Genomic DNA, 22,238 nt, shown 5'->3' with positions numbered 1-22,238 from the left:
ATCGATGGCGGAAACGGTAGCATCAGTGGCGAAGGGAGCAGCAGCGACGGCAAAGAGAGTAGAAAGGTCGTCGCATGCGCCTCCCTCGTACCCTGGAAAGGCGGCTGGGAAAAAGAATACGCCTCCACAGAAACAGGCTGGGAAATTAAAATCGTATGTGTCGACGGAGATGCAAAGTACCACCACCGTGGTCTTGCTATCCAGCTGCTCAACTTCCTACAGCAGTATCTCATCGTGAGAGACACCATTCAGCTCGAACAAAAGGGACTGAAGGGCCAACGCGTGTTGAGCCTTTGGATCCTGGCCGCGGAGTGTCTCAACGGTGTGTATTGGCGTAAGAGAGGGTATGAGGTGGTAAGGAAGAAGACGTGGGGACCGGGGACTTGGAGTTGCAAGACGAGTTTTGAGATGGTGGTTTTGAGGCGGGATGTTACGTTTGGTTTTGGTGGTGGGTCGGTAGTGGGGAAATGAAAGAACAGAATGGAGTGGGGTATAGCGGCATAATGGCTTCTATGGCCCCTAGCGTAATCGAGGACTCTCTTCCCAGTCTGGCTTTGGAGACGAAGACGCCATGCTCATGTTGAATGTCAGGCCGGTTGTCGCGTAGAACTCTCGCAGTCCCGCCCCACGCAGATCAGGCAAATAACAGCGTCGTGTCTTGCTGCTCAGGGTCTTGAATTCGTTTGGTTGCTCCTTGAACACGAGCTCGATCTGTAGATCTGTCCAGTCTGACCATGGGTGAAGTAGAACCTCATCGAGCTTCCTCTCCATGCACTGCGTCCAAGGCTCATTACTGAAGACCATCAACTGCGCGAGGTCATGGCAGGCTGTAGCGACGCGCTCGTCAGTCAGTGTGTCCTCGCTGTTATACTTCTCTTTCACAGCATTCCAGTCGACCTTCGGATCTAGTATGAACAAGCAGATGAAGTCTTTACGCAGGAGTCGCAGTTGCAGTAGCGGAAGGAGGTTGAGCGACGGATGTAGTACTCGGCGCGGTCGGCGCACCTGGACAATGCCTTGCCATACGGCCTCCATTTCAGCAGCAATCTCATCAGCGGTCGAGGACCCACATCCGAATTTCGGCTTTTGAATGGGAGGCTCATTGCAGATGTGTTCGTCAATGTATACGGTGATCGACTTCGGCGTGCGGGTGGACAGCCACGTGTGACAGAAGTACTCAACGTCCAGCCAGTCCAAACCGACTTCTAACGTAGCAAAGAGGTGTGAGAGGAACTCTTTACGCAGCTTTTGACACACGTATGCGAGTGAGAAGATTGAAGCGGGAGTAGATCTTGCACCGAGCGAAGATGATTTAATTTTAAGAGCGAAACGCCGGACGCAGCCCTCGTATTCAGCAGTCAAGAACTCATAGACGGAATTGCGAAGTTCTGCAATGACGTCAGTGTTGTTGCGACAGGCTTTACGAACGAATGAACTCACCTGCAGGCAGGTCGAGGAAGCGGAAGGGCTCGGGGAGTGAGCGTCGCGTTCTCATGTTGACCTGTGAGAAGGTTGTAAAGATTGATCGAAGATTTTTAGTAGGGTTCGGTAATTATCTAGCAGATGCGTTGATGGGGTTAGAGAGAAGGAGAGTCGGCAAGTTGGGGGCAGTCATCAGCGTGATGGTCCGTGGTGCGAGCAAACGACATCGGAGGCCGCGTTGCGCGTGCACTCGATCAAATGAAAGGTCTAAACACCTACCAAATAGAATGGTGCTGGATAGACTAGAGGGTTGAATTGCTATGGAATTATTTTAACTTCTAATGTTACACTGCCTAAGTAGCGGGTGATGCAGCGCAACTGTCACCGTGACTGTTTCTTTCCTTGTCCGACGTGTAGGCGTAGTTGAACTAGACAAAGATTTTGGACAAACCAATGCTAGTACACCTTGATATATCTTGGAGCAGACGACCCTGACATCTGCATAGCAGCAACCATGATGGTGTGCATTCTTGCACTCCTAACTGATACCAAACCGACTCAGTGAACTCTCATGTCGAAGCCTCTGATCACTCAAACTTTATTTCAGGAAACCTCTCAAATTCTCCCCAAAACGCATCGGCACCGATACTTTCGAAGTAGAACTCCTCGAACAGAGTTTCTTCGTAGCTCTTATAATGCGTTTCGAAGTCGGACAACGATCGTTTCAGATAGAACGTTGCCTGCGGCGGATCGCTAACGCCGATATTGAAAGCGATGAGCTTGGTAATAACACCAGTTTCGATATCGGACAGCCACTTTGGGTTACGACTGCCCATCATCCCTTCTAGAGCCTCGGTGTCATCCTTGATGTAGCCTCTGAAGTTACGTCCATCACTATGTGGATTTGTATCTGCCTCTTTCTCGGCACGTTCCAGGATTTTCGTGTCGTGGATGAAGTGACAGGCGAAGTTTGGTCTACAGAGGCCAAATTTGACCAACGGTAGTAAGTCAAGCTCACCACCCGTGTCCTCCGTTTTGCCGCGCCATGGAGTGACTATGGTCATGTTCGCCGGTGCAAGCTCAACATTCTCGATCTTGCCGTCGACGGTGGGGAAGAAGGTGCGCATGTAACCGGCAACCGCCTTCCAATCGATTACGATGTCTCGCTTCAGGCAGATAGATCGATACTCGGTACGAAGCTGTTGACAGCTCTGCGCAAGCGCGAGACACGGCAGTACGCAGCGAGGTTGGTCGGCTTCGGTCTCAGCAGCGAAGTCATAGATACGATTGCGCAACTCTATTACACACATGTCAGCCCTGAGATCTTGCCTGGAGAGGGTCGCGCCTACCTGCTGGTAGATCTAGGAAACGAAAGTGGTCTCCGCGGTCGCTCCTGCTGACGGTGTCGGCGGCCATTTTGGGAGGGGACTGAAGTAGTGCCGGGGTTGTATGGCGAGAAGCGTGGTAGAGGGTTGATGCAGTGGATTAGATATGAAGGTACAACGAAGGAGTGGCCCTTGTTCGCGTTGCGCGAACTAGGTAGTCGCCTCGTGCGATCCACAGCCACGTGCCCCCACGTGATTAAGAGTGAAATCCGCCCAAATACATGATTTGCGAAGCAACCTTGGAAGCTGCAAGCTACGTGATTCGTATGTTTTAGAAATTATCTATACAGCTGCCTAAAAACTGTACAGATCTTTGAAGATAGTGTTACAATGTCAGACAGCAAGCTAGCGTGAGATATCGACGCCCAATCTGATCACTTGATGACTCTATCCTTTCTCTCCATCTTCCGCCAGGCTCGAATTGTTGGAATTGCGCACATCTATACCCTCAAACGCAACGCCAATATAAACGCTAAACCAATTTTCAATACTTGTCATATTGTAGAGCCGTCTCATCTGAGCCGTGAAAGCTTGCCCTTCCCGGTCAAATGTCATGTCCACACCATGGGGTACATGCCCCGGCTTGTACCACAAGTAAAATCTACTATTGTGATGACAGCAGAACTCAGAGATTATGGATGCTTGGACGTCGTGTCTCAATGCAGGCGACGTATTTTCCAGGATGTGCGTTATGAGCTCACAGTTAAACTGAGAGTAGGGTTGCTCTTCGATATCTGCAGGACCGGGGATGACGGTGACCTCGGTTTGCGGGTATGCCATCTTGAGTTCCACGAGAGGCAGTATGTCCACATTCATGGAAGGCGGATAGAGATAAATGACGCGTGAGGGGCGTTGCCCGTCGAGTACCCGCTGGTTCGTATGGCCCGACGCAAAGAACGCGTTCGTGAACCTCTTGATGTCTTTGTCTCTGACTGTGAAGGAAACGTTTTGCATGTAGATCTTCCTGAACTCATCTCGAATTTGTCGGCAGACCTGTGTGAGACTGATGGTGGGTGGGTTGCCAGGCTTGAGCATGATGTTGCGCGGCGGTGCCTCGGCAGCGTACTCATAGATGCGGTTCCGAAGTTCTGAGGTGTGAAGTTAGTGAACCTACTTCATTAGATGAAGAAGCGCTAATGATCTACCTGCAGCGAGGTCTAAGAAGCGGAAGTGGTGTTCGTTAGTCGACCCGGAGGTGATTGGAGCATCGTGGAATTGCATGGCTGCAAGCGCGTCGTCAACAGCGCTGGTATAGCACACGATAACCTGATCCATGAACTTGCGAATGTGTTGCTATCACATATCCGAGACCTTCATCGACGTGGATCGTGTAGGAGTCGGCGAGCCTACCGGCGTGCCTGGAGCTTTCGTGTTCAATCAGGCAACCAATCCCGCGCTAACCCAAAACGTCCATTGCCCGCGGCCCCACCTGCCACGCGTGCACCTCAGACGAGACCTTGGAAAGTAGAATTGAATATGTGCACCGTAGGCTACATTAATCTACAGACCAGAATCAACAAAGCCGAAGCGATGTCGACTTCCTGGCTACGTTCTACTTCTTTCTTCCCGTGCAGAGAGGCCTCATTTCTCACCTCCACCCCATACAAGAAAAAGCCTGAACAGGTCTGCATACTACATCAAACCAAAACTCCGCAAAGTAGGTGATCTAACGTCAATGTAGACTCCAGGGCGTTCAGTTTATCCCTAGGTTGGCGTGCCTCCATCAAATTGGTGGAGGGCCTATCATACCATTATCTCGTCCCATAGGCCGTCAAGACCGGTAGTACCCGTCGTTGAGGCGAGCTGCTCGCTCAACTTGACATTAACATCCACGGCTTCTTCCGGATATTGCATAGTGATGGCTACACTCTTCACCTCGTACTCCTGTACAGCAACGCGCCACTTCCGCTTCGCTTCCTTGACTAGCGCAGTGTCTTCAGTTCCGAGACGTGTACAACCACCATACTGTACCAGCTTGGTGATGGAGACTCCGGCGGGAGCACAATCCTCCAAATGGATAATGCGTACTTCCAATCCCTTGAAGGCCAAGCCCAATCGCACTAGATGGATGATCTCCGTTGGTCGGTCGAGCGTGCAGTCGAAAGCCGTCTCGTACTGAATGATGAGCTTCTTGGGACCGCTTCCATACTCTTCTTCGTTCGGGTAGAAGCTCTCGAGGAATGCGTGGACAGAGTGCCAATCGATGACGAACTTGGCGCGTTCAAGCCACATTGGTCGGTACTCGGAACGTACCTAACACGTGGATATGCTAGATCAGTACATGTCTCGTATCCATATCACATAATAAGTTACTTGGCGGGAGACTTGTGTCAACGCGATGCCTGCGGCGCCGTGATCACGAGGTCCATGGACTGGTGTGAGTAGCTGAGAGGGTACTTCTGCGACAGCGTACTCATAGATTTGATTGCGGAGCTCTGGATGGATGTTAGTCTTCCGCTTTGCGACTTTTCGATATACATGTACTAACCTGCTGAGAGACGCATAAAGTCGAAAATACCTGTTGGAGTATACGCGACCTTCTTCGCTCGCGGAAGGCGACTGCTGGACAGGACGTCGTCGTCACGGCGTCGCTTCAGGCGAAGCATCGAGAGCTCGGGTGTGTAGCGATCCATAGTGACGTTGTGGACGCTGCACGGGTGGTGTTGTTGTTGTTTTTGTACGGATGCGAAATACGTGCCGTAAACATGCCTAGGGTCTCGCGTTTGCGGTGACGTCATCTACCTTGGTAGCCTACAAACGCGTTTACATTCACCGTTCGCATTCACCTGAGATAGAAATAACTAAATGACCTCAACGTCGTGTATGAGAGGCCGGATCTTCGCTTAACCATGCACCTGCATCTTCGCTCGATTGGGGACAGCGCTTACTCTAGCCCCACCGCTGCGTCTCATGCCGGTGTGACATCCATCAGGAATACGAACTACGAAGAGTCACAGCTCTGGCTCAGCTTGATGTGTACGATCTGTCGCCTAAACTGACCAAGGATGACTTCAAAAGTCCCCTCCATGAACCCCTCAATGCTAGATACCGTCGATCCCAATCATTCGTCGCCAAGAAGCACTCACAACCAACTACTACACATCTTTAGCAAGATGAAGAAGCGCCGTAATGCACCCAAGATCGCACCGACATCAAGCGATCCAGTGCCCATCATCTCACCACTTCTACTATTACCCGCTGGTATGTCCCCCCAACAACACACACATCCCCTACCTAACACCCCGCAGAACTCCGCAACCAAATCTACAAATACGTGCTACTATCCCAACACCGCCCCATCGAACTCTTCAAATCACCCGTCCTCTACAGCTCATGGAGCCACAGCACATCCGCGTGGTTCCGCATGGTAAAACCCAGCCAAGTATGCCGGCAAATGCGCAGAGAATACCGTCCCTTAGCTCTCCGCCAACAAGAGCTCACCATCAGCATCAAACCCTGGCTCCGCTACGTTGACTTCGTATACGGGTCTTTTCGGCCTGTAGAACATGTGCCTAGACGCATTGATCTGGTTATCGAAGATCCGTTGGTAGAGCATCTGAAGGTGGATGTACTGCCTTTGCTGCGGATTCGGCATTGTAGTTACCCCGTTGGAAGAGCGTCGATATCGTTTAGACCCTGTCATAGCTATCTAAAGCAGCCGACGATGATGAAGGTGCAGCTGGATTCTATATTGGGCTTTGACGACGCACGTTGGGTGACTTGTATTGGCGGTGGAGATGTCGCGGAAGTTGTGATTCATGCTGGAAGAGGGAGCCTTGACTACGGCGTGACTATAGTGAGGGTTGTGGTCGTGTTTAAGAGTGGAAAGGTACCTGGTCGGCTTACGAGCGAGGTTATCGTGCCGGAAGTGATGGTTCGCGATCAGGGGTTTGTTGATAAGTTTGCAGAGAGTGTGGGCTGGACGAAGAAAAAGGGACTGGATGTTCATGCTTCGATAGAGGGGCATTGTAAGAATGTTTGGCCACTTCGGGCGACGAAGTATTTGTCGAGATGGACGTAAAATCGGGAGTGTAGATGAATATTGTAAAGTGCCATCTATCTGAAAAGGTTGTGGCATCGAGTGCGTCTACTTCCGTGTTGACACACCCAACCTGATGACCACCCGGGACGACATGAAACAGCCGTTTTCATAATGAAAGATGAACTATTGAGTGATAGTCCAGAGCACCATGCCATAGATTCCAAAGACGTCACCAGGCTGCCTCGGCGCATGTCTCAGCTACCAACCGCAGCTAGCATGTGAGTATCATGCATCCCTTTTCCTCTCTGCATACTACTCACTATCGCCAAACCCAACTTTTAGTCTTATCGTCATCATCGCTGAACCAAAACTTGTGCCGATACCCATATGAACGCTCCTGCGGGTTCGGGTCAGGCCATGAGAGCCTCAGTTCACGTATGCCACGCGTGGGCTGAGCTACTTCGTTCCACATCTCATGAACCGCAGTCTTCCACTTTTTAGCCATGTCTTGCTCCATGGTGATTCGGAGTGCAGAGTCGGAAAAGTGAACCCTCAGTCTCATCTCTTTGATCGACTTGGCCATGTCGTGCCACTTCGAGCTGGACGAATCAGCGAATAACGAGAGCATACTGTTGACCTGTGCGATGCTTTTTGCCGCCGAGGAATATCTTTTCAGATCCTTCTGAAGTTCGAAAGTAAAGCGAACCTTTGGTGAGCGCGCGACAAGCGAGACTACGCGCGCGATGTCTGCATCGTAGAACTCGTCCACATTGATATCCTCATCGCGGCCATGTCCAACTACGCTGATGATGTGCCCACGGTAGCGCAGCATCGTGGCCTCATCGCTAGGCGGATAGAAATCGCGGATGTATCGGGCGTAGTGGTAAGTGGATCCTAGGCGGAACGCAGTTTCAGTCATGTAGATGATGTGGAACTCTTTCCGGATCTGCCGACACGTTTGTGTAAAGCAGCGCCATCCTCCTACCGGTTTGATCGGGTCATCGTGACGGAGACGCAGTGGGACGGGGTCTGTATCGATGCAGAAGCTGTATATCTTATTGCGTAGTTCTATGGGTACAGTGTTAGCTAGGTTCTGGGTAGTTGGGAGGACGTACGCACCACCGGGAAGGTTCAAAAAGCGACTGTTTGATGCGCTCATTGTGAAACCCCGCATCTGCGCTTCTACGGAGGCCATGAGCGGATACTCCTCGTCGATTTTTGAGTTGCTGCTGTCAAAGTCAGTCTCGCATGGCTGAGTATGAGGGGCAACATACAGGTGTAGGTGATCCATCTACGAGCTTGTGTTGTCTGTGAGAAGAGTCTGTGGTGAAGTGAGAATAGAGGGAAGCGCCTGACCAGGTGAACCATGGTACGGCTGCCAAGCAATGATGTAGCGCGTGTTATCGGGTACCTGCATGTACTGTGGGGTCCACGGGTGCGGGGCTTCACCTTCACGTGAGATACGTAATCAACGAGCAAACGCGCTTGGCTGTTTGAGAACTGGTACGTTCTTCTACGAAATTGGTTCCTACGAAATTGGTTCCTTCGAAATTATGGAACCTCGCAGAAAACACGACCCAGCATATCAAACTATTGGCGACCCAAACATCGTTGAATGTCAACACGAAAGGGCTATTCGCAAGATAGGTTCTCACTCAAGCCCGCGGTTCTGAGCGCTCGTACAGCCTACCAGTGCCATCCCTGAAAACGACAGCAAACGCGTCCATAGGCGGTGCACCCATCTCATTCAATGCCTGCCGCGGGTCACCAACATGTGCCATAAGATCATCTGCCACCGAGTATGGGAGAAAGAGGGTGATTTCAGGCTGAGTGCTGCACGTGATCGCAATCCTTTGGATACGCTTCATGTGCGGACGAAAAGCGCCGGACGAGATAGTAGCGAAGAAGTCGTTGACGAGGCAGCCGAGACGGAGGCACGCGCTGGCGTCTGTGAAGCTGATTTTGAAATCGGGATTCTTTACGCAAAGATGTATGAGTGGTGTCGCGTCGTATTCGTGGCCGAAGTACGTGATGATTTGGATGTTGCCTTGTGGGCTAGAGACGCTAGTCGACGCATGATGCTTGTCAGTCTGGCAGCCTGACTGGAGTTGCTCGCTCGCAAGATCATTCTGTTGCCTCAATTCGGGATACAACGAGTAGAGAAATGTATTCGCAGTGACTTGATGGACAACATGGACGGTTTCGGCCATGTACATTGGCCCGAATTCTGCACGCGTTTGCTTGCACACGTTGCGAAGGCTGCCGTACAGTCCGTAGCGAGTATTTCTGTAATGCTTCCTTGGACGCTTAGGCATGCGAAGAAGTTGCCGAGGTTTTGGTTCGACGCAGTATTCGTAGATGCGGTTGCGAATCTCGCCAGGCAGAGATAGAAACGTTAACGTGGACATTTTGATGACGTTCAAATGAGCGAACAAATTTGGCCTCGACGGCAAAATCGAAAGACGATTACTGCGTTTAGTTCACAGTTTATCTGGGTAGGAGGTAAGGTTGCAGAGAGAGAAGGCAAACACAAATAGTCGACAAGAAGGAGCACAGAGACGCTAGTGTCCATTCGGCTAGCACGGATCTAGCGCTGGGTGCCTCCCGAGGTCATCTGGGCGCTCCAGGATGCAGCCATGCATACCAATCCTCCGGCTTGCAGCAATTCGTCCGGACGTCCAGTATACGAACATCAGCCAAGCCAGCATTCTCGAGAAAATTCATCGCTTCGAGGCTCGCCGAGTGAATGATAGTGCTGCGCTTGGAACACCATGGAGGGTCTGCCGTAAGCCAGAGATCGAGAAATGGCGTTGAGACTACTGGATAAGGGCCCCCATTGAATCTGGGGTGTTGCACACCCAGATTTTTGAGATAAAGGATTGCGGCCTCCACATTATTGTTTTCGGGTTGGACCGTTGCTAATGTCTTTGGCCCACTGAGAATATTGTTCAGGTCCTGTACAAGCAACTCACCGTATGCTTCCGATACAAGCTGGCTGCAGGGTTGACCAGGGTCGGTTGGAACGTGAGTGGTGTCAACCTCTGTGGAGAAATCGAACTCGCATATGAAGGATGGTTTCTTGGAGCGTATCTGCAGCAGTGGGAGGATATCCAGATAGTGTTCGTTTCGATCATTGACTCCGGGGCCAAGATCAAGAATGACATTGGCAAAGATCGGGCATACAGAGGTCTCGACGCCCCCCTCCACTAGACTGTATGCCTGGATGACCATTGCGAGGTATTCGTAGATGTGTTGTGCGTCCACCCGGAGTTGAAGTTGTTCGCGGTACAAAGCTCCAAACTCGCTTCGAAGCGTCCTCGAGACCTGAGTAAGGCCTAAGAATTGATGACGGGTGCGATCGATCCGTAGGCTAGGGTGGCTGTCTTGGGGACGTTTCATGTTCACGATGCCTTCGTTCTTGCAGAACAAGTAGACATTGTTCCGTAGCTCTTGAGTCAAATTAGCGCGAATTGTTAGAGCAAGAAGTTGAATGTTGCTCACCGCCAGGCAAGTCCATGAAGCTGTTGCTTTGGCGAGAAGTAGTCATAGAAGCCATGTCCTTGTCGGTCGTCCTGCTTGCTGAACACTGTAGTGGAGCTGCTTCTTGTTACGGCTTTCGAGTTGATAATCAGGTGGTAGAGCTGCTGGTTACTGTGCTGAGCCCGGCCTGCAGTTATACTCGTGGAAGGAGTAGTTTGTCAATGCTTGACAAACTGCCAGAGCGCTTCCTTCCCTCTCTAAAACACTCGTTAGGCTCGACTAAGCCTTTCCTCGACGACCTGATCTATGATCCCGACTTGTGCACAGGCGGACAAATACGGGAAGGCGAAAGGATAGAAAGGGCACAGTTAACGGAGTGATATTGGGCAGAGACCCAGACGTGATATACTAGGTAGCTGCTACCAAGCCTTGCTACATTGCCTTGCCTTCAGGCGTGCTGTTCCACGCATGTTCGAATTGTTGCCATCCGCCATGGGGTTCCTCGCACATCTTGAGATCGCTAATGACGAAGTCGTAATACCCTTCAGCAGGCAGCTTTCCCTGGTTTACGGTCCCGCCCATGGCGATGTTGATGAGAATCCTGAAGTCTTCCATGCGGCGTGTGCCCTCTGGAATACAACCCTTCATGACTGGGTAGTTGTCGATGTACCAGATCATGCGCCCTCTCCACCCAGGTATGCCCTCTTCTTCGATCCAAGCGAAGCCATAGGTATGCGGTTGCCGTGCCAGGTCTGGAAGGGAGGTCTTGACGACGCGATGCTTCTGTGCATCCTCGCCGGTGTAGGAGCCCCAATGTAGACACGAGTGGTTCTCCGTCTCGCCGTTCCAGCTCTCAGCAAGGTCGACCTCGCCGTCAGTCGGCCATTTGAACGGGTCTGCGGGCAGCATCCAGTATGCAGGCCATATGCCTGGTGCAGACGGAGGCAGACAGGTCGCTGTCAAGTATCCGCGCGGTCGCGATAGCGTCTGGTGTGAGGTCAAACGCGCAGAGGTATAGCTACCGTTCTGTACGAGCGCGCGCACGATCAGGCGGTTGTCGTGATGGAACGAGTTCTCGGGTTTATCCGTGTACATCTGCTTCTCGTTGTTGCCCCAGCCATGGTCGCCGATCTCGTGCCGGAAGTTCTGCGACACGGGTGTCTTGATGTCGAAGGACGGCTTCCAGTACACGTTCTGGCCCTGCGGTGGAGGGAGGTTCTGGGGCGGCGGAGGCTGCGCAGAGTTGGGTCGGTTCTGAGGAATAGGCGGGGGGCCGCCAGGTGCTGGAGATTGGGGCTTGCTACCCTGAGGAACGGGCGGCGCGAGGGGCTGCTGCTGCGGAGGCGGCGGGCCCCATTGCTGCTGAGGGGGTACGCCCCATTGATTTTGCTGTTGATTCTGCTGCCCCCATTGCTGGCTTTGGGGTGGAAATTGCGGAGGATACTGGCTGCCCGAGTACTGCCCTGGATTTGGCGCGGGATAGCCTTGGGGTGGCTGCTGGTAGCCCTGAGGTGGCTGCTGATAGCCTGGAGCGGGTTGTTGGTAGCCCGGGGGAGGCTGCTGGCCCGGATAGCCCTGTTGGCCCGGGTAGCCTTGGTTCGGGTGACCTTGCTGGTGATGGCCCCCGGAAGGCTGCCCGGTGAACTCTGAGAGCTTCGCCTTGCCTTTTGCTAGCAGCTTGTCGAGTGTGCCTGACATTGTGTCGCGATGCCGTGATACGAAGGAAGTCACGGTGGGACGAAGGTTCCGCTTTGAGCCGAGCCGCCATGACGCAAGCAGGGCTGCACCTCCCCAAAAGCGCCGACGAACTCTCCAACAACAACAACAACAACACGGATATCAATATGAACAGCCTTGTCGCAACAACCTTCTTCTTCAAGGCCAGGTAGCCTCACTTCGAGAAATTAACAACGCACGTGTTCTAGACCATCGGAACTAGCCAAGGCATGGATATTCCTCGCAACGTACCAACCTCTCCAGCCTTAACCGAGCCTTCATCATTTCTTCGATTCGTTGTTTCTCTCCTTCCTCCAATCAGTATCGCTCCTTCTCTGTCATTTTCTGATTCGCCATGCTCCCCTGTCGTTGCCTACAAACAGGCGTTCACCCACGTTACACCCGTGACGTCACATCTCACCACAACAACGGCTATTCACCCGAATAGCCAACCAGGCTGCCCATGGAAAGCGGGCAGGATGCAGGCCTACACATCCACGGCAGCAGCTATGTGAAACAGGAAGTGCTGCCTGTGTTAACGTAGGCCCCGCGTCATCCCCGTGTTTTGGCAGCAAGCAAACTGTCTTAACGGAAGTCGCGCCTTGTCGCACTGTCGCACTGTCGCACAGGAACAAACACTGCATATCTGGCAGATACGGCCTTCTCTCTTACACTCCACCACCCCACTATTCCCATCAACTACTCCACCTCATACCTGTGATAGCACACCACTCGCCCGCCATTACTCACAAGCCCAACCGAGCCAACATGTCTTCCATCGTCAATGCCCTCAGCGATCTCGTCTCGTCCATGGTCGAGCTCGTGTGGTCCTTCATCACCACTGCCGGCGCGCTAGTCCAGAAGACGGTCCAGTTCGCTCTCAACTTCGTGTTGGAGATGATCGACCTCGTCGTTAACTTCTTCCGTGGTCTTGTGGACCTTGCTGGCGGTATCGTTAGCTTCGTACTCGGTGAGTTGACTGACGACATTTGACTCGCGCATTCGATCGATTTGGAAACTAACGACACTATAGGCAACGTCCTTATGCTGGGCGTCGTCGCCGCCGCAGTCTTCGGCTTCCTCAAATACCAGCGCAGCCAGGGCAAACAGGTTACCGTCGGCAACAAGAAGCTGAATTAGCCTCTCTTCCGCGAACCCGATCTCTACAACCTACGACGATCCAACTGTTGGTGGTCTAGGCCTTGGACATGGCTGGTACGGTGGCGTTGAGTTTCAGACGTCCCTACGAATGGCGAGAAATTGTATGATACCCCTTGGTGACGGCAGCGTCATGGCGCCCAGCGCGGAGAATTAATGGTCTAGCGCTTAATCATGTACCAAATCAAGTTGTCTTTACTGCTTTCCCCACCGGTCGCCCAATCTACGCTGATCCTTCCCGTGTCCCAGGGCTTACCCGTTTAGGCTCTGAATACATTCCCCAACATCACGAATAGAATTAATCTATTCGTCTGATATGTAAATATCGAGTGAATTCTCCGAAGAATTCTTGTCTGCTCCACACTGCATGTCAAGAGTATTGGCAAGTTGCCGTAATGCCGAACCTCAATCCCTTTACAAAGAAGATCTCGTCGTACCAACGTCTGTCGCATGGCGCCACCGATGGCGAAAGCGACGCATGCATCTCTCCAAGCTCTACACTTCGAGAGGAATGCGATGACGACAAAGGGCTCTTGCTCAGTAGAGGACCTCGTCGGTCGCTTCGTTCCTGTCTCATACACGCATGTGGGTACATCTTCGTCGCATTTCTCGGTCTTTCAATCGGCATCGGCTTCAGTCGACTGCTCAGTATTGAACACGATATCGATGGATACCTTAGTAAGCTTTCCGCAGTTTCCTATTGATTCCTTGTCCGCCAGACCGGTCTGTTGGCTCGGAAAGTGTCGCAAAACTGACCAATCACCAGCGCCGTATGGCAGTCCCCACCGCAGGATCGAAAAGGTCGTCTGGTCACTCAATGAGAGTTTCGCCGGTGAACCTAGCGCTGAGACGGAGAAAATGTGGAAAAGCTTGATACCAAAAGGACGGGCGTTCGTCCAACATCCCAAGCTAGCGAAAGAGATCAAATCCATGTCTGTATTCCATGAGCTGCATTGTCTGGTAAGCCCTTTATTTATACCACCATAGCAGAACACCCCACTAACTCCGTCCAGCACGGTCTCCGACAGATGTACTACAAAAAATCCTACCTCCTCTCCAAACACCAACACCACGAATCCCAACGCTCACCATTAAGCCCGCCTCACATAAAGATCGAAACCACCTCCAGCACTCACGAACACCACTCCACCCCCACATTCACACCAAACCCCTTCCTAGAAGCCCTTCTCAGCTCCGGCGACGAGCACGACGATCCCGATCATATCCAGCATTGCTTCGAGTACCTGCGCCAGGCCCTTATTTGCGCTGCAGATACCAATCTGGAAGACACAAAGGAAGAGGTTGATGAAGATGGACTGTTGGGCGTTGCGACGAAGGGGTGGGGGACGGAGAGGGTTTGTAGGGATTTTGAGGCGGTCAAGGAGTGGGCGGTTAGGTGGAGGGTGGGGGATTATGCGGGGATTACTTGAGCGATTGGGTAGCGTTGTTCTCGTGATTGAGATGCCATGTCTGCTTGTCAAGTTTTGGGCGTGTGGTGCGCCGGGTTTGTGTTATTGTATTGTGTGTACGTAGGATATACTGTGTTTGGCGAACACGGCTGCGCTAAAATTGTATCTACTATTGTTGATTAGCTTCTTGTTTGTATTTCGTCTTCATAACCTGCATCGTATATTGATGCGTCTACGCAGGAAGATCCTGTCGAGCTTACATCGGTATAGACACCCCCAGACGTGCTCGACTTAGCCGAGTAGAAACGTTTGCATCTCTGGATTATTGAAGTCTCTTGCAAGCTCCTCCTCGCTGTACGAGTGGAGATCTCCCAGTAATTTCTCCACTGTCAGAGCTCCATTGTCGTTCTTGAACAAGAAGTTGAACCTGCCCGCATACATCTGTAGGCAATTGAAATAACCAATCCGTTCATAATGAGTGCCGTGATTTCGGAGCATCATTACAGCCATGAATTGAGCAAATTCACCTCCCGGAATCAACGCACAGGGAACTCTAATCCGATCAAGGGAAGGGTCTGGCTCCGAGTCCCAGCATGGCAGGACACTTGAATACACCTCGCCATCGTCACCAGTCGGAACTCGCACATGGAAACCTGCACCAATTACTACACTTGACTTGTCGATCGAAAGCAATTTGTTTGCTGAGAAATAACGAACTTCGACCCAACTGAGCTTTGCCTTAATCTTGAGGTAACGCGACTTTTCCACGCTTTCAGCGCCGATCTGCTGGTGTAAATCCTGCTTTACTTGAGATAGCTCAATATATTTGCTTTTTTCCCACACTTTGACTTGAAACGACCTCGAGATCACGGGCGGTGTTAACTCAAGACCCGCGACCCCTTCCCAGCCCAAAGGAGACCAGCTAGGAAAAGCTTTCCGCCGGCGACATGGCGCTTGGTGAAACCAGGTCAACGTGATAGCCAAGGGTGGTGGCGCAAGAGCGAAGGGTAAGTCGCCAAATGTGACTCCCCAGGTATGGAAAATCGGTCTTTCAGCCTTGCTTAGCGTGTTCAATACACCCACTATGCCGTTCAGTGCGTCCGAGTCGAATGTCAAATTGCGGCGCGTATATTCTAAGAGAATGTTACGGGCAAGGCTATCCTTGTGATATGAACCGGGAAGAGATTCAGCAAGCATTCCTGGCCAATCATGACTTAGGGATTTGGAATCAATCTCGGCGTCGCAATAGACGTCCTTATCACAGATGTAAAGCAGCCGGGTGTCCGTGAAGTATAGCCTGCGTTTCGATACGTAGCCTTCCTGAAAAGTCCAAGCACGTGAGAACCAGACCGAGTGGGATATTTCACGGTCGACCGAGTCGAACGAATCATAGTCGGTAGAAATCCGTAAGCGTCCAATTGTAACATCATGTTCACAGCTTACGCGGTCGCTTGCAACGCCAGGTAAGCCATACGCTGAGTTTTCCCCCGCTGCTGCGATGAGTGTGACTTCTGCTGAAGAGTAAATATCGCCCATCTGGTTAATCTGATCATGCCTGTCTGCAGCGTTGGCTTGGTCGATGCACTGAGTTCCACATTAGCCGCGGTCAGCAGAAGACAGCAAACAATCAACGTACGTATTTGTCGACCCAAAGATATTGATACCCCAGCATCAGAGTTGCACTGATACTGTTTTCGACAGTAAGAGGCAAATGTTCAAGCAGCGCAAAAGATCCTAAGGTGCCGTAGGTCCCGGTAATCCCCCAAACGTATGAGAGAGCGATATAGACGCAATCTTCTGGGGCCGGAACTACGCTCCTTGTAACACAATCGATCACACGAAGGCTCTTCAGCATATTTGGAAAGCGGGCGGTGCAATAAGGATGCGACTCCTTGCACGCATCAATCCATCTCTTAGCCTGTCCGAAATCGACACGTCTGGGTGCAAGCTGTGTCTTGGGGTGCGGCCAACCAGATATGACATCAGATACCATCAGATCAGGCTTCAACGTATTGGAAACGCACCCCGTCAAGTACTCAAATCTGATCATCCCCAGGAGCCCCGGTCCAGGGATGACGCGATCCCAAAACACGCGAAGAGATTTGTGCCGTGAGCGGTGCAAATCTATCGTGGTTTGTAGGATCCGACAAGTAGAACAGCGCCAATCTGCGAAGGGCTGTGATAGATCTTCAACTTCCATCAGTAGCGTCGAGGGAGCATGAAGTGCTGTTTTCTCAAGATTTTCGAAGTTGATTAACGAACAACGTTCGCACGTGTGTATCTCATCGTCGACTGACGAGCGTTCGGTCTCATTTCGCATGGTGAATCTGCTATCCATCTCAAGTAAGGGTGTGGCGTTCCGCGCTGCGGGACACGAAAACGACAATTCCCTCAAAGTAATGAGATGCAGGGCATCAGCGGAGAGCTGCGTCACGCACGCCGCAACAAATAGGTCAATTAGGATAGTAACATGGACAGAATCGCGTTCTGAAGGAGAAGTACTGTGTATTAGAAGTGAAGTTGGTGGGGAAGGCAGGCAGGCAGCAGCACCTCGAGCCGGGAAATGACGCCCCAGGCCATTTGCCGCTTTACCCAATCCGGACGAGGCTGAGCAACACTGATGATGTGGCATAGCCGCCACGGTCACAAGCGCGTTAATGATCGAAGAAGCATCAAGTTCGCGAGAAGATTGTATTACGGTAAGAAGTATATTCTGAAGCGCAGAACTGTGTGCGAAGCTGTCTAGCCAAGAAGAAAGGTACGTCTCTCTGCGACTTGATCCCAGGCACCTGGCTCTCCGGGTGGCACGAATTCCCAGTTTGAAGGACTGCTCCACTCATACTTTCCATTCTTGTCGATAGTATACACATTAGGTCGGCAGACACCAATTCGCTCGTAGGACTTTGCTTTCTGCTGGAAAACGAGTAACAGAGGATCTTTGTTCCGAAAAGAACTCCAAGTATCAGAGTCGAGCTCAGGAGGTGTCATCGTAGCGTACACAATGGGTAACGTGGCATCCAAAGCTGTGTCATCATCCAGATGCAGCTCAAGGAGTGGACTTTGCACGTCTCTGTTTGGCCGAACCTCCCCCCTATCCCTGACTTCCTTTTGTGTGATAAAGGTAGGTTGGAGGAAGTAACTAAGGTTGTCGTTGTGGCACCAACTGTGAAGCTCGACTGGTACGACATCCGTCGTGATCTGTAGATATTGAGATCGATGAGGAACATCTCCGCAGTATGTATAGTCTAGGTCACAGGTACCGTTGTCGAGTTCTTGATATTTTTCGCCCGACCAATACTTGATCATGAAGTGGGGTGTGACTTCTGGTATGCGGTCATGGTAGACTTGTCCTATCCATCCCAGGGTTGACCAGCTCGGGAACTCAGGAAGACGACGGGCGCTCCCGACAGGGCACCAGTTCAGACAAATCGATATGGTACTATCGGCACTGTGAGTAGCGTCCAATCGCCGGGTAATGGTGAAAGGGACCCCCCAGATATGATAGATCGGTGAACGACCATTCTTCAAAACGTTTAGAATACCGAGAACAGCGTACAGCATGTCGGATTCATGCCCTCGCACCCGTCTCGAGTATGTGTTCATGATGTTGGTGGCATCAAGCAGACTTGCAGCTTGCGAACACAATGCAGTCCTGGCATGCGCCTCTTCGATTTCTCTTCTAGGGTCAAAATGACGCTCCCAAGGGTTTGGAGTAGACTCAGGAATCCGAAAGCAAGACTTGCAAGTGACGACCGTTTCGCGCTCTGTGAAGCACAGAAGTCTCTTAGAGAGATATCCTTCTTGTAATGTCCAAGCCCTTGAGAACCACGGGGAATGTGCAATATATTCTCGAGTGGTATCAGGTAACGGACAAAGCAGCTGGGAGCCTCCAACTGGCTCTCGAGCTGACAATACTGTGCGATCTCTGCTGATGCCCACGAGGCCATATGAGGGGTCCGCACCCGCTGCGGCAACAATGGTTAATTGCGCACTAGCATAGATCTGGCCCATCTGACTAACTTGTATCTCTTTATCGTATGGATCGTCTTGATTGATGCACTAATTTGTCAGTTCAGATCAATTGTGTATTCATGTCGTCTTACATATCTGTCGACCCATAGATACTCGTACCCAAGTTCGCGGGTGGTTCTCACAGCGTCCTCTATCGTCGGCGGAAACGCAATACGTGATCCTAGGACGTAGCTATCTGCAGAAAGCCCACCCCATACGTAAGAAAGTGCGACGAACGAGCAGCCTATCGGTGCCACGATGACGGTGTTGTCAACACAATCGATGACCCGTAAATCTGGAAGCTGAGGCGAAGTTTCCGGATCGCAGGACTTGTGTGACGCTTTACATGCTTCGACGAATTGCTTCACCATAGCGAAGTCAACCCGCTTTGAGACTTCTGGGAAGACTGCCGTCGCGTCCTCTCTGGCAGACTCCCCGGTCATGAGAATCAGCGATCCAAGATAACCTCCTGGTTCTGCCCACAAGTCCAGTGATCCCAGGTAACGATCTTCAAGTTCGGAAGCTTGGCGCCAATTCATAGTCACTACGGATTGGGGACGAGCGCCATGTACGGGTTGTGTCAGGATAGTGTATGCGATGAGACGACAAAGCCGGCAGGACGAGGTCTGGAGATCTCCTAAAGTTGGCCTCTCATCATGCCATAAATGTGCAACCTCCTTCTGCTCCAATTGATCCCACGAAATGCTGGCACAGCGAGAGCACAGATCTGCCGCCGAGTCTTCCATCTCGTCCGAAGTCAGCCCCTCAAGGCCTCCAGCGCGTCAATGTCGTGCGTTGATGGAGCAACACTTTTCGTTATCAAGTATACACCGAGCGTCGTTGGGAGCTGAGCAGACCGGTGTCTGATGCGTGAGTGAGGGGTAAGAAGAGGGAAGGCTGAAGGCTGAAGAACGAAGGCGATATCTGACCACCTGCGGCTAACCCAAAGCATTCGAGGCGAAGTTCACCCAATCAGAGGGTGCACCAACTTCACGAAGCGGGGTGTTTCTGTGATCGGTATGCGCAGTGGCGCTGCTTTGCACACAAGGCTCCGCTCGTTGACACCAGACAGAAACTTGGGAAGTTGGCAGCAGTTCAAGCCATGAGAGCTCTAGATGGCAAACGAGTTCCTTTTTATCAGGAATTACTTGTATTCGATGAGTCATTGAAGTATACCATAACCAAGAGCTCCCCAAAAGTAGAGAAGAAGAGAAATTGGGCTTGAAATGTATCGCGCATGCATCAAGGCATGTAAGGTGGCGGTGGATCGCGTTCGCCGAGCTCAGTAGACACAGTCGGGGCGTAGTGCGGCGCTCCAGCATGTGCATGGCCGCCGTACGTCTCCCAATTATCGTCCACAGTCTGACCAACACCACCCTCGCGTCCCGTAGCCATCTCGTATACCAAGCCTGGCGATGTAGGCGTAGCTCCAAATGCCGGTGTTGACACCGAGAATCCCGCGTTCCCATAGACGCCATGTTGTGGTATAGGTGACAGGCCAGGCGCAGGGCTATCCTGTTCTGGTACGTCGTGTGGCCGTGAGCCGTTCGCGATGGGCATGCGCGATATCGTTGCGAAGGAGTCGGTGCGTTGGAGAGAGGGCTCAATGATGATCTGAGGTTTTCGTTGCGGTACAGGCCGCCGTGGGATGTTGAAGCTTTGTGTGTGAGGAGGCGCGTGCGGTCGCGATTGGGGTTGGGCTTGGTGCTGTGTCTGGGCTTGAGGCTGGAATTGAGGCTGGTATATCTGCGGTCGGGGCTGTGCGGCTACGGGAGCATAGCAGGCGTACTTTTGCTGTGGTACCACGGGTTGCTGCTGTTGCGCTTGTGGATGGTGTTGAGGACGGTGGTGGGCCTGAGTGTTCCAGCCATTCTGCTTTGCAGGATTGGCACCGGGAAACGTGTGATGGCGTCGCTGTTGAGCCTCTTCCTCAAGCTGCTCCTTCCCGTTCTTCTTTCGGTAATGCCGGTGGATAAGGTATCCGCCTGCGACAATCTCAAGGCCGCCGAAGATCATGGTGTTGTTTAGCTTGCCGTAGCGACAACAAGTAGCAGGGTCAGGGAGGCAAAAGCCTAAGGTTCAAATCGGGCCTTGTCAAGCAAGTGAGGGAGGAGGAGACGGCTGAGGCCATGATAATATCGGAATTGTGCTCAGCCTCTATTGTCAGACTGAAGGAAGGAGCTATTGGTGCCGTATCCTCCGACGTGGTGGCTGAGTCGAGAGATGCAGCACCCGCAGCTGCCAATGATAGTGCCTCGCTTACTCATTCCACTTCGGCTGCTTGCACCCCTGTCATCAAGTAGGAACGCCTGAAAGGGTCGAGCTGGCTCTGAAAACGCAGGAAGGTAGCAGCCAGAGTTGCGAAGAATGCTACGGGAGAAATAAGCTGTTCCGGTCGGAGACCTGTCATCACTAAAGAGACCTGACCAAGGCAAAGGTGCCAACTCGGAGCTATAGCAGCGAGCATATACTCAGCATTGAGAGCCAGATGGCCTGCTATCGCGAGCTCTCACGTTATCAAGGTGTTCGTGTGGGTTTGGTACCCAAAGTCGCGAAGAGGGGTCAGCGAAGGCCTACCTGGCCAATGTTATTGACGATTGGAAAAGGCGCGAGGTGCGCTCGAGGCGAAGCGCGTCTTTGGATCCAAATACGAAGATATTTTCTTCCTCCCATGGCCTTCGGCATGGTCGAAAAACGCGTCGGAGACAACAAGACGCGTGAAGTTAATGTGTGTCCTGGAATTATTCCCGATTGCTTTCGGTGCAGACCTCAGGATGGCCCGAGCGACACTTCCACAAACTAGAGGAATCATGATGCAATTGCTGAATCAGCGCACGACCTCCTAACTCCGCACACGGCACGCGCGGACGGTAGACGTCACGTCCGCATGCCCTTATGCACAGCGAATGCGGTCGAAGCTAAAAAAAACAACAACGATACGATGCCGATACGATCGAGCAGACAAGCATCATACCCCGGATCTTCCGGATCGATGATTGCGCGCAATCGCTGCAGGGGGAACAGCGAGAGCGACACCGAGCGCATAGCATCTGACTTTCGAATTCAACGTACACTCTCGAATTGTTGACGCTCGTCATCGACGCTATTTTCTCCACGCACACCACCAATCTAGGTACCAGACGCTAGAGGGCAACGGCCTTTACATCCTGGTCTTCGGCACATTGGGTCAGCCGTTATGTGACAATTAGCTAGTGATCGTCCTTCACGGATGAACTGGAAAGACTAGTTGTCTTTTCGCAGTAATGCTTAGCCGTTTAGCGCCATGGATCGACGGACGGCTTCATCACCAACCTCTAGTCCACTACGGCACGGCGCACGGTTTAATGCCCGAGGATAAATGGCTTGGTCGAAGGGAGTGCGGGCAATCAGGGCTACACATCCGGGCTCCGCATTACGGAATGAGCTTGTGATATAAAGGCTATTCGTGCGCCGCGATTGACCACATACTCAACCGAGCAGCTTCCCCTCTGAACCAGCGTCATGTTACTACCGACTCTCGTCGCAAGTGCTCTTACACTTTCGGGCGCGGTTGCGGCGCTGCCTCAATCTCAGCCGTTTCGAGAAGTCTTGCGAAGCAGACAGAGTACCACGAGTAATTCTTTGGAGGTGGACCTGGGCTACGAGATCTACCAAGGTTCCAGTAATGCAAGCACA

The 22,238-nt window shown here is 52.1% G+C and overlaps 7 protein-coding genes across 7 annotated transcripts; 2 read left to right on the top strand and 5 right to left on the bottom strand.

Annotated features, from left to right (window-relative positions):
• Positions 1-519: 519 nt before the first annotated feature.
• On the bottom strand, positions 520-1,495 carry J4E88_007994 (uncharacterized protein; the record flags this gene model as incomplete). Its single annotated transcript, XM_049401608.1, has 2 exons — positions 520-1,388; positions 1,441-1,495. The coding sequence occupies 2 exons, from the start codon at positions 1,493-1,495 to the stop codon at positions 520-522; spliced, it is 924 nt and encodes a 307-aa protein (XP_049252681.1).
• Positions 1,496-2,009: 514 nt separating this feature from the next.
• J4E88_007993 (uncharacterized protein) lies at positions 2,010-3,842 on the bottom strand (the record flags this gene model as incomplete). The annotated part of the gene is made up of 3 exons (XM_049401607.1): positions 2,010-2,719; positions 2,772-2,783; positions 3,509-3,842. 3 exons carry the CDS (start codon positions 3,840-3,842, stop codon positions 2,010-2,012), a joined length of 1,056 nt encoding a protein of 351 aa, XP_049252680.1.
• A 708-nt stretch (positions 3,843-4,550) lies between these two features.
• J4E88_007992 (uncharacterized protein) lies at positions 4,551-5,440 on the bottom strand (the record flags this gene model as incomplete). Its single annotated transcript, XM_049401606.1, has 3 exons — positions 4,551-5,060; positions 5,121-5,242; positions 5,296-5,440. 3 exons carry the CDS (start codon positions 5,438-5,440, stop codon positions 4,551-4,553), a joined length of 777 nt encoding a protein of 258 aa, XP_049252679.1.
• Positions 5,441-5,920: 480 nt separating this feature from the next.
• J4E88_007991 (uncharacterized protein) lies at positions 5,921-6,310 on the top strand (the record flags this gene model as incomplete). The annotated part of the gene is made up of 3 exons (XM_049401605.1): positions 5,921-6,008; positions 6,056-6,189; positions 6,227-6,310. The coding sequence occupies 3 exons, from the start codon at positions 5,921-5,923 to the stop codon at positions 6,308-6,310; spliced, it is 306 nt and encodes a 101-aa protein (XP_049252678.1).
• A 798-nt stretch (positions 6,311-7,108) lies between these two features.
• J4E88_007990 (uncharacterized protein) lies at positions 7,109-8,080 on the bottom strand (the record flags this gene model as incomplete). The annotated part of the gene is made up of 2 exons (XM_049401604.1): positions 7,109-8,018; positions 8,064-8,080. 2 exons carry the CDS (start codon positions 8,078-8,080, stop codon positions 7,109-7,111), a joined length of 927 nt encoding a protein of 308 aa, XP_049252677.1.
• Positions 8,081-12,753: 4,673 nt separating this feature from the next.
• On the top strand, positions 12,754-13,125 carry J4E88_007989 (uncharacterized protein; the record flags this gene model as incomplete). The annotated part of the gene is made up of 2 exons (XM_049401603.1): positions 12,754-12,955; positions 13,019-13,125. 2 exons carry the CDS (start codon positions 12,754-12,756, stop codon positions 13,123-13,125), a joined length of 309 nt encoding a protein of 102 aa, XP_049252676.1.
• Positions 13,126-19,805: 6,680 nt separating this feature from the next.
• Positions 19,806-20,579, bottom strand: J4E88_007988 (uncharacterized protein; the record flags this gene model as incomplete). Its single annotated transcript, XM_049401602.1, has 1 exon — positions 19,806-20,579. The coding sequence occupies one exon, from the start codon at positions 20,577-20,579 to the stop codon at positions 19,806-19,808; it is 774 nt and encodes a 257-aa protein (XP_049252675.1).
• Positions 20,580-22,238: the final 1,659 nt, after the last annotated feature.

The sequence above is a fragment of the Alternaria novae-zelandiae genome, assembly GCF_023758075.1.
Source record: "Alternaria novae-zelandiae strain BMP 2774 chromosome Unknown scaffold_17, whole genome shotgun sequence".
In the NCBI taxonomy this organism is placed as follows: Eukaryota; Fungi; Ascomycota; class Dothideomycetes; order Pleosporales; family Pleosporaceae; genus Alternaria; species Alternaria novae-zelandiae.
This window is presented reverse-complemented; position numbering and strand designations above follow the sequence as displayed.